Source organism: Pan paniscus, chromosome 10 (genome assembly GCF_029289425.2).
Source record: "Pan paniscus chromosome 10, NHGRI_mPanPan1-v2.0_pri, whole genome shotgun sequence".
In the NCBI taxonomy this organism is placed as follows: Eukaryota; Metazoa; Chordata; class Mammalia; order Primates; family Hominidae; genus Pan; species Pan paniscus.
This window is the reverse complement of record NC_073259.2, coordinates 90,512,852-90,524,462: the sequence shown is the minus strand read 5'-3', so window position 1 is coordinate 90,524,462 and position 11,611 is coordinate 90,512,852. Positions and strand designations below refer to the sequence as shown.

The 11,611-nt window shown below is 36.3% G+C and overlaps 1 protein-coding gene across 5 annotated transcripts in view; it reads right to left on the bottom strand.

Moving 5' to 3' along the window:
- Nucleotides 1-1,128: 1,128 nt before the first annotated feature.
- METTL25 (methyltransferase like 25) overlaps nt 1,129-11,611 on the bottom strand; it is a 120,579-nt gene continuing 110,096 nt past the window's right edge. For 4 of the 5 annotated variants that reach the window (XM_003811648.6, XM_034936294.3, XM_063593177.1 and 1 more), the window contains 3 exons: nt 3,577-3,651; nt 2,943-3,014; nt 1,129-1,363 (listed from right to left, as the gene is read on the bottom strand). In XM_003811648.6, the coding sequence (XP_003811696.2) occupies nt 1,271-1,363; nt 2,943-3,014; nt 3,577-3,651 (240 nt within the window). In that variant the 3' untranslated portion in view covers nt 1,129-1,270. Of the gene's footprint in view, nt 1,364-2,942; nt 3,015-3,576; nt 5,502-11,611 lie in introns of those variants that run through there. The other variant, XR_010108851.1, reaches the window with a different exon arrangement.

The following is an 11,611-nucleotide window of genomic DNA, read 5'->3' as shown; positions in this document are numbered from 1 at the left end:
TTGAAAAAACAAAACAAAACCCCATAACTGTTAGAAATAACGAACTCCTGGAATTTGCTTTAAAATTCTCCAGCTAGGGTATGTGTGGGTGGGGTGTGCATGTTCATGTTTATGTGTGTATAGATGAAACAAAATTGGTAAAATGTTGATAATCACTTTGTGATGAGTACATGGGGATTCCTTATACTCTACTCTCCACTTCTAGATGTTTGAAATTTTGCAGAAAAAAAAAGCTTAAAAATGGCTTATTTTCTAAGCATTGTACTATCTCTACAAAGAACCTGATTATCCAGGTTCTTTGTACTCTCTGTACAAAGAACCTGATCACCTGAGGCTGTAAACTCAATATTTATATTACAATACAAATAAATATAATTATTCTTCTTAATCGTGGATAGATGCCAACATTTAAAAAAGCAGTTCCTTTTTTTGCTTTGGAAAATTTTATAAAATCTCTCTAGTTGAGGATCAAGGAAGCTTTATCCCAGTTCTTCATCTCTTTGGTATGCATTAGAATCCTCAAGTTTTCTGCTAATGAAAGGAACTTGTTTCACAATGGGCAGAGTGTTGGCCTCATTCCATTGACTCTTGGTTTACTCAGATTGGCTTTTTACAGAGCATAAAGTAATTACATTAAGTGCCAACCCATCACTTTATTTTAGTAAGATAAATTGCCTCAAGAATCCCTAAAGAGAATATCTTACTTATAAGATACAACTTTCTTTAAGGGAATATCCCATGTACTTAGATTAAAACCCAGTGTAAAATGTGCTTTAAATGAGGCACTTTTAAATTTCTGACCTGGTTCCTGGGTATTTCTTCCCTTTAAGTGCAGATTTTTTCCCTCCTGGTAAAAACAGAAAAACCCTTCTAAAATGTGGAAGAAATCGCAAATGATCTTCCGCACCAGCTACCTTTACCTCTTATCTACGTTTAATTCAATACATCAAAATGTGATTTGTAGCAAATGTAAGGGGTCTTAAATATTGAACAGGAATTAAGACGTAGATTACAATGTTCTACTGATGTACTAACTCAGGAATGTAGGTCAACTGTTTTATATTATTATGACAGGTTCTTCTTTTATTAATGTATGCTTTGACAATGGAAAAATGGATTATAACCTTCTGTTGTTAGCCATTATTTTATTATTTAAAATATATAACAGTCATTTAAAAATTTTTGTATAACAGGACATATATGTTTAGAAAAGCAATCTCAGCAACAGGTCTCATAGAGAAATACATCTAATAATTTGCTTCATTGGAAATCACTGCTGCTTCTTCAGAGCAATAACAGCATAACATCTGGGAGATTTCACGGGATCAAACAACTTCACAAGAGCAGACCATGCAATATCTTCCTGCAAATTAATAAGTGATTTAGATATACAACCATTTGTTGAAGAAAAAAATTAGACACGAGTTGGATTATATATTGTAATATAAAAAATACATAAAAATAAAGCTGTTTCACAGAAAATTCTTATGCTTTGTTAAACAAAATTAACATTCACAATTACACCTTCAAAAAAATTTATGCTGAGGAAACAAGGATGTACATAGAGAGTGAATTACAAGTTTATTCTTTGCTATGGTTGTGAAAAACTGGAAGTGGCCAATCACAAATGAGTATTAGTTAAATAAATTATTTTATGATGAAATGTTCACTTTCTATAGTACATTTAATATGGTGGGAAATTCTGAATAAAATAAAACAAATTAGATGTAAAACTGCATTTATAATTTTATTCTAGTATTAAAGTACAAATAATATGCACTATATATATATGTTATAACCATATATATTTGAGAGATTCCTTAAATATACTAAAAATCTAATAGTTGAAGCTATTAAATAAAAGGTAGGATTATGACTACTCTTAATTTTCTTTATTATATATCCTGTATTTTAAATTTTCTAACATAAATGTGCATTACTTTATAAGATATTAATTGAAATATTAAAAATAACATTTCTATAATTTCTATCATTTCATTACAACCTATTAATCTTTGTGCACATTGTTTTGCTTACCTCTTGTACATAGGTCAATGGAGATTGTTTTGAAAAGGGATGTGAGAATCTAGTAAAATAGGTACTGATTTTATCACCCACTAACTTAGGAACCAAAGCTTTCCAGTGACTTGAAGTTAGCTGGCAGCTTAGGAAAGTACATCATTATTTACATATTTAAAAATTGCCTTTCTCCATAAAAATACAAATTAGAACAAAGCAAACATTTTAAAATATCCATTTGTTTCAATTAGCATTTGTTCCAATTAGGAAAATAAGAAAGTAAAGCTCCCCATATGACAAAATAAAACTGTTAAAGAGTTTATAGCGGAAACATTTGGTGAGTCCATGAATGGGTTTAATTTAAACAGTTCACCAAACTTTATTTTGACCATAGCTCATAATAGAATCTGCAGAAAATATTTTCCTTAAAGACAACCCAAAAGACAGTATTTTTGTCATTTAACATAGATAAGTAAGATTGTGAAAAAAACAGAAGGAATCTTCCTTGATCAGAAAGAAGTTTCTATTCTGCAGAATCCATATGGTCAACACTCCAAAAGTGAATTAAAAGACAAATTCTTACAAAATGAAATGCTTACACAATATCTTTTATGTCTAGCCTTTATAAATTTCAGCTATACAATATTTCATATATAGCAGTTTATGTTCACTGCCTATGTATAGTAATTACCATACAATTAAAAGAATGTAAACTTTATTATAGCAGCTTTGCTGAAAACATCTGTTGTACATATGTTTATATGTTTAAAAAGGGATGGAATGAACATTTAAACTATGAAAATATAATGAGAAAAATTTTCTTACTAGTTTTATGTGAAAGACTCTTATCCTAGATATAAGTGGCTCTATATTACTGTATTTAATAAGATATTTGTTGTGTATTTTAAAATAACAGAATTTACCTGCTCTTTCAGGTAACAAAGTCGATCCAGAAGAATCAAAGTCTCTATACAGGGAGCCAGAACAACTTTCAACTAAAATAAAAAAATTAGATAGGTAGGTTGGTGGTACTTAAAAAAAAAAGACTAGCTTATTTCCTTAAACTTATGTTTAAATAAATGTATCTACAGAAGTTTATATAGGCTGAATCTCCAAAATCCATGTACATCTTCAGAAAATGAATATTTCAGAGATCAAAAGGTTTTCTTTAATAATAGGAAAAGAATGTCCTTTAAGTGACTGTGAGGTAGACTCCAACAAGCAATCATATGTGATAGAAAGCTTTTAAAGGGGTACTAAGAATGAAATTCATTAAAAGGAATGCTTGTGAAATAACTGCATTGGGACCAATATGTGTTCAAAGGACTCTGAAACTTTTTGTGCATTTATAATACTTTTTTAAGAGAAATCTACCATGTGTTCTCTTTATTACATTACTGACACCTAATATAGTCCTGAAATAGGAAATGATCCAAAACAGTTTTTCTACAGTAAGAGAAAAACAACATAGATTGCTTAGCCCATAATAAAATTTAATAGGACCCTATTCAAGTCTAGCAACATATCCAATTTAATATGCTTAACTCTGAGATTTACCATATTAAAAGCTTCCAGCTCATTCATTCGAGGCTTATACTTCTCGTAGTAGTTCATTATAATTTTTTCTGGCAGCTTCAAGATAAAAAACAACAATAAATTTAACGATAGTTTAAAAATATTTTTCCTTGTCAAACATATCCTAAAGTAAAATAAACATGACATCAATTTAATACAACCTTAGGTGTCTGAAGAACTCGCTCTAAGGATATTCATGAAGCAAGTCAAGATAACTCTAAATTACTTAAAATTTTTACACTGATATAGGTTATGCAGCACATCATAAATAAAACCACCAGTAACATCCCATTAATATTGTTTAATTTCAACAACTAATAAGGAAATATTTACTTTCATTTGTTATTATGCTTTGGGCACACAGGAGGAGCTCAAACATTTTTTGACTAAAATTAAACTTTACAACACTGTATCTAAAACAAGACATCTTTGAGCAAAATTCAAAGGCAAGAGGAACACAATGGCATATGTTCATACTTAAGGTAGTTTCTTCTAACATGCACTTCACAAATCCATCAGAGAGAATTACTTTTATTTCTTTTTCTTTTTTTTCTAAAACAAATACCTATAGTATGTTGAACTCTTGTATTTAGCAGGCCACTCTCTAGTTCAATTGTGCTTTTGCTCCTGCTAGATGAGCTTTGTTACTGAGTCAATTGTATTTATTTCTAAACTTGCTATGCCAGTTACATTATTGTCATAATATACAGGTTGAGTATCCCTAATCCAAAATCTGAAATGCTCCAAAATCTGAAACTTTTTGAGTGCCAACATGACATTCAAAGGAAATGCTCATTGGAGAATTTCAGATTTTGGATTTTTCAGATTAGGGATGCTCAAATGGTAAGTATATAAGGTAAATATTTCAAAAAAAATCTGAAATCTGAAACACTTCTGTCCCAAGCATTTCAGATAAGGAATACTCAACCTATCATATAAATAAGTATTACATAACAAATGAAATATGAAAGCAACAGGAAAAATTGATTCTATAATTTTTGCAAAAAAGCAGCCCTCCCCTGGACAGAAAAGCCTGATAAAGCAGAGTCACCAAAAGAAATTGCTGTCAATTAAATGTGGTCAGAACAAATGAAAGGCTGGATAAAATGAGTAAAAATCTGAAAAGACTTGTACTCAGATTTATCTGCAAATGTTTAAATAAATTTATTATTTTTTCAAAGTCCACTTTTTTTTTTCACAATAGCACTAAATTTCTTCGAATTTAAAAAACTATAAAGGGTAGTGGAAAGTAAGGCTCTGTCTCATTCAATTTCTTGTGAAGCCTTCCAGAAAAACTCTCCCGCTTTGTACAGAACCCATGCAGATTACACACTCCCCATCCTTTTTAAAAGTTTGCCATTTTTTGAATCAAATGAGTCCCTGCTGGAGCAAACTTTTGTAGAAGAATATATTGGACTAAATCCAGGCCTGAACTTCAAGGCAGCAGAAACTCTCAACTCACTAAATTGCGTGTGTTGAATTACAGCCTTTAGTTCTCTCCTTTACCATCTGAAGATCAGCAGTTGTAAGATAACTCAGAACTCATAATCTTTCCTATCTTGCTCCCTGAAAACGTATTTCTTCAATATGATTTCTTGGGTGCTCCATCTTCTTTTTTTCTGTTGTGCCAAATTGGGAAGCACCATGCTGGTCACCAGTTGTATTTGTTTCAAACTAGAGACTGTTGATTTTGTTCCTCAGGATATGACACTTTAGAGAACTATGTTCTGTTGATTTTGTCTGAGATCTGTAACCGTGGGCATTTCCTCTTGGCATCTTTCTGCATCCCTCTTTTACCTTCATTATACTTTGTAATATACATGGTTTAAGATTTCAAATTCCTTCTGATATTGTCAAAGAGAGTTTTGTTTCTCTTTCTCATTCTGTTTGTTGCTTTTGAGTATATTCTGGAAAGAAAAGGTGAGAACACCTTTTTACTGTAAAATTAAAAAAAAAGTTTGTTGTTTTAAGAGATCCAAAACTGGATATCATAGACTATGCATTGTAAGTATGTTTGATGCAAAAAAGCCAAGGGAGAACTCCAAACAGTGAAACCATATGCAAACCTGTGTGTAAAAAAAACCAAACCAAATCAAACTAAAAATGTCCTTGTTCTTACAAGTGCATAAGAAGTATACAGCTGGCCTTCTCTAACTGCAGGTTCTGTACCCACAGACTTAATCATCTGCAGATCAGAAATACCTGGAAAAAAAAATAACAACGCAAAGTGACATTAGCAAGATGACTGACTACAGATGCCTGATGCCAGTTCCCCCATACAAGAAAGAGACAAGGCAATGAATATACAGATGAGATTTGAGTGGAGTGTTGAACAGAGAGCACTGGAGTGCAGCAGGGAAGTGCAGATGCACCTGTGGTGATTAGAAGTCCAGGTGGGCAGCTTGGAGACACCTAGCCTCTGTAACTCCATCTTCTCTGATTGGATGAGATCTGCCCCAAAGCAGCAGAAACTTCCTGTTACAGGGAAAAAGTAAGCAGAAGAATGCTACCAGCCCCCATTGCTACCACAAACACTTACCATCCTTTCTACAAGAGAATGTCATAGTCCTCATAAATGGTGAGCCCAGTTTGGAGAGCTTCCAGGAACCCTCACAGCTGCATTGTCCCAGATTAGGAGAACAATGCGCGCACTCCCCACTCCCACCTAGCCTTGTATGCCAAGCTTCTACAGCACAGAGCCATCTTAAGACCAGAGTAACATCAGGAGTGCACCCTGCTCTGAAAGTCAGTAACACTACCTCTACACCACTGGGGTTCTATCTTCATTCCACCAAGCCCATATGGGTGGCTGACTGCCACAACCTAAGCTGCATGGGGCCTGGGTCCAGGATTGGCTGTCACTCTGGTCCTACACAGCAGAGAAACCAACTCACTTCCAGACACAAAAGCAGTCTGGCAGTCCTGTCTAGTGTAAACCTACCCTTGAACTGGCAAAATTGCTGCGTGCCCTCTCCTGAGGGCGAGAGGCCATGAAGCCTCCAAACAACTGACATGCTCTGAGGCCAGGTGAAGTATACACCCACAACCAACGATGTACAAACAGCCCTGTGGTGCTGCACCCGCTGAGCTACCCAAAGGCCCAATGCACTCAATCAGGGTTTGAGAAAAACAGCCCTACAGGCTTCCCCTGGAGGGCGATCACCCAGGCTGACTGAGCAGCTGTGGGCCTATGACACAGGCCTGAGAAATAGCTCTGGGGACCATCCCCAGTATACAAGCCTCCAAGCCAGCCAAGTAGCTGTGTGCCTACATCCCAGGCTTGAGAAGCAGCCCTCCCCTGGAGAAGCCTGGCCGACATGCCCTAGGTCAGCTGAAGAGCCTTGCGCTCCTGTTCCAGGCCTTGAGAAACATCCCTGTGGGCAGCTCTTGGCAGCCACACCCCAGGCTGGCTAAGCAACTGTGTATATGTACTCTCAGCCAGAGTAACTCCCCATAACCCCAATGCCAGCTCCAAGCTGGCTGACCCATGATATGCAGGCATGCACCCTCAACCTGGGAAACAGCACAGTGAGGCCACCCCTAGCAAAGCTGCCCCACCACTATCCACAACTCTCTCAGCCTAGGCCACCGAGACACTCATGAATGCCACTAGCATGGACTGCATCTGAAGAATCTATGTGGACACTACACTACTGCATCCACCTAGGACCACAGCAAATGTACCCCACCCAACTAATATCCCAAAACTCATTCATATGAGTAAGCCTTTACTTACGAAACCTACTCCATAAAATTGGATGATGTGACTTTTCCACTGAGTGCATAGAAACCAATGTAGGGACACATCAAACATGAAAAAGCAAGGAAACATGATACCTCCGAAGGAACACAGTAATCCTCTAGTAGTGGAACCAAACTATAAGGAAAGACACAAAATGCCAGAGAAAATAATTCAAAAATAATAATCTTAAGAAAACTCAGTACAAATAGATAAGTCAATGAAATCCAGAATGAGAAATTAAAGAGATAGATACAAAAAAGAACCAAATTGAAATCCTACAGCTGAAGAATTCAAGGAATGAAATAAAAAATACAATTGAGAGCTTCAATAACAGAATAGACCAAGCAGAATAATTTTTTTTCGAGACGGAGTCTCACTCTATTGCCCAGGCTGGAGTGCAGTGGCAGGATCTTGGCTCACTGCAAACTCCGCCTCCCAGGTTCAAGCCATTCTCCTGCCTCAGCCTCCCAAGTAGCTGGGACTACAGGCACCCGCCACCACGCCTGGCTAATTTTTTGTATTTTTAGTAGAGATGGGGTTTCACCGTGTTAGCCAGGATGGGCTCGATCTCCTGACCTCGTGATCTGCCCGCCTTGGCCTCCCAAAGTGCTGGGATTACAGGCATGAGCCACTGCGCCAGGCCCAAGAATTTTTTTTCAAAACAAAAAAATGTTATTGATGAGTGCACATACAAATGAACCTAGACAACCACTAAGAGTTTCTCACACTTTTATGTACTCACAAAATTATTTCATCTTTATAGACATAAGTGAACAATTGGCTCTGCTACTTCTTAAAGATGTGAAAAACTTCTTAAGTTTAAATATACAGTCTTAATTACACCAATGTCCCAATGTCCCAAGACAGATTGTAGGTAATGGAATCTCAACTGCGTCTCAAAGAATCAAAAACAAAAAACAAAACTCAATGCAATCTATAAGATTAATATATTTATAGGAAAAATTCATATTAAGTAAATTCTATCCCTTTCTCCCTCTTATCTATTGTCTCTCTCAGTTATTGACAATTTTTTACAGTGTAAGAGGGCAGGAAAATTTCTCATCAACTTTTTCAAAAATAAACTATTAAAAAGATACCCAAGAGACTTATGAATATAACACCATTGAAATTATTTACTGAGAACTAATGCTAGATCTGCTATTATTATGAAATCTACTGAGAAAACACTTTGCATTTCTATGGTATTTTTAAATAAGTTCTCCAAACTGCTTCAGAATCTATAATGGTTTTCACAAGTAACATTTTATTGGAGTTACCATCATATGACATAGTTGGTATGGAAATGATTACATCTAATAGATGAAAAAGATTTAGACATAAAGAACAATGTGCCCTAATGTTACTGCTAAGAGTTAGGATTAGAACTCTCACCCTATTCTTAATCCTGTTTAGTACCCTAAGTCTCTATATATTCTTTTTCACAGAATGCTACTAGTCACTGTGCTCATGTGTTCAAACAAATTTGGGCAATGCTGTGTTAAACAAAGCCAACCATATTCCCAGAGGCTTTACCATGCATAATAAATATCCAGGAAAGGTATAGAGAATAGGGCAGGTGCCATAAACTGAAAGCCCTGTAGGCACCAGGCAGGTAACAAAAATGAGGAGGCAGGGCTAGAGAATGTGGCCCCATCTAGTGGGGCCCTGACCACACAGGAATGCAGTCTAATCTAGCCAAGTCTTTTCAGAGAAGCTACAAATCTGAGCTTTAATTTCAAATTCCCAGGTTTATGCATGTTGCATCAATTTAAGAAAACACTGTAGTATGAAAAAAATATTTAGGCCAGATCAGGCTGGTCTCATTTAGGAAATGTGAAATACCATGAGTCACAATTTTATTTTCCCATAGGACCTTCATTCAAAGGATCTATTAGTTTCTTAGACCTCTGCAGAACAGTGTTGAAAATGTTCACTTTGAAAGCAAGCATCTTGTCCTCCTAGACCATTATGATGGGAGCACCTCTAAACCCCAAGCATGAATTATTCAGGGTTTACTCAAATTGAAATAGAAATTAATGCCCAGCTTTAACTGTTCATGTAGAAATGTTTCTCTTCTGACAAACCTAGCCCTCGCAAATCTATATTTCTCAACAATTATACTGGTAACTGAAGGTATCTTTACAATAAGCCTCACAATTGAATTGTGAAAAATAACACCATAATTCATTAGATATGAAAAAGACCCTTCAACTTTCTGAAACAATTTAAAATATATAAGTGGTTTGAAGGCATTTACAAGTTTAGAATTTGGGTTGAAACTAGTGACAGTTTCAAACACTATAATACTTGCAATGTAACTTTTCTAAGGCAGAAAGGCTTTTTTTTCCTATTCTTTCCTCTTTTCCCTTTCATTTCTGCCCTGTCTTCTTCATTTCTGCCCTGTAAAAATTAGTTGAGAGAGCCTGCTGGTTGTTTACTGTAGTGCCTAGTATTGTGGCACAAACATAGTAGAAACAGCATAAAAGTGTTTAATCACATGGCAAATTATTTTCTCCACCTAGTTTCTACTTGGTCCATACTCACTTCTTTTGACTGGTAAAATAGCTACCCTGATCCAGGGATCAAGTACTGAATGCATCATATTTCCAGAGCCATGAGAAAGCAAATACACCTGTTACAGTCAAATGAGACTAACTCCTATTTTATTTCCATGGATGAAATAAAAACCTGGGTTCATTGGGAACCCTTGGAGGAACCTAAGAAATGTAACATTTGGAGTTATAATATAGAAATAAGAAATAATCATGAATTTCTTTCAAATAAAGTCTCAAATCAGATTTGATTTTTAAGTCCTTTTTCTGCCTTCTCAGCAGCTTTGGTGGCCAAGATAGAAGTCATTTCCTACATTGTCAGTGATTAGTCTCTTTGATGGACACAAGATTTGTGGAGTCTAAAGAGAACATACAATTCTAAAGTGTTCAAGTTGGAGAGGGAACTCTGCAATGATCAGAAGGATTGAGTCAGTTTTAGCATAAAAAATGAGAACTATATTAACAATGAGGCTGACTACACAGAGTTTTGAGCTAGAGACTCACTCTACCCAATACCATTGACATCTTGAAATGTTAGATGAAACTGACATAGAAAAATAATCCTGGAGTTTAAAGTATGTCTGACATGGTAGTATCTGGTCACTGTCTTCTACAGTGATGGGCATAAAACCTCAAAGAGCACCATTTTAATCCATGACATAAAGATTAACCTCAATAATATAGATATCATCTTCTGCTTGCACTTGTCTTTCACCTGCACTCTGCAAAGCTCCAATTAGAAGGTGATATGGTTTGGCTGTGTCCCCCCACCCAAATCTCATCTTGAATTGCAGTCCCCATAATCCCCACGTGTCCTGGGAGGGACCTGGTGGGAGGTAATTGAATCATGGGGGCAGTTTCCCCCATGCTATTTTCATGATAGTAAGTTCTCATGAGATCTGATGGTTTTATAAAGGGCTCACCTCTTTGCTCACCTCTCATTCTTCTCCTTCCTATTGGGGTGTGAAGAAGGATGTGTTTGTTTCCCCTTCTGCAATGGATCTTAACTTTCCTGAAGACTCCCCAGCCCTAAGGAACTGTGAGTCAATTAAACCTCTTTCCTTTATAAATTACCCAGTCTCGGGCAGTTCTTTATAGCATTGTGAGAACAGACTAATACAGAAGGTCTCTCAACAGAACCATATGCAGTTGCAGCATCTTGCAGATGATGTAGAAATACTTTATGTTAATGTTGACATCCAAAAAAGTGAGAACCACCAGGCAGAAAAACAGATTTCCACAGACATCCCCTTAGCGATGGTGGCGATCTGTGGATTTTGTGCTGGGGACATGAGTTTGATTGTTATGTCAAAGGCAATTTGAAGATTGTGTCATGGTGCCATTCCCATGTGTTGTGTAAGAGTACAATGGGGTTGGTGGGTTTTGTCCTTGTTTGTAATGTTGTAATGTTGTAATCTGGGTTTCTGTTGTTGTAATCTAGGTTTCTATTGGCTGAGTTGGAGAAGGTGAAGTAACTACTGGTTCATGGCTCTGCATGGGTGATGGCATTGGAGAAGCAGAGGTTAGAGACTCCAGATGACATGGGAATACTCGTGTTCCTGGCTGGTTTAATCTCCAATGACAGGGTGATTTTCATGTCACTGAACCACCCCCTGTGCACAACATAGCAACAATACAAGCCACTGTCAGTTTCGGTTGCATTTTCTATAGTTAAGAAGGCATTCCCTTTCAAAAGGTACGTAATTCCCGTTAACACATTTGC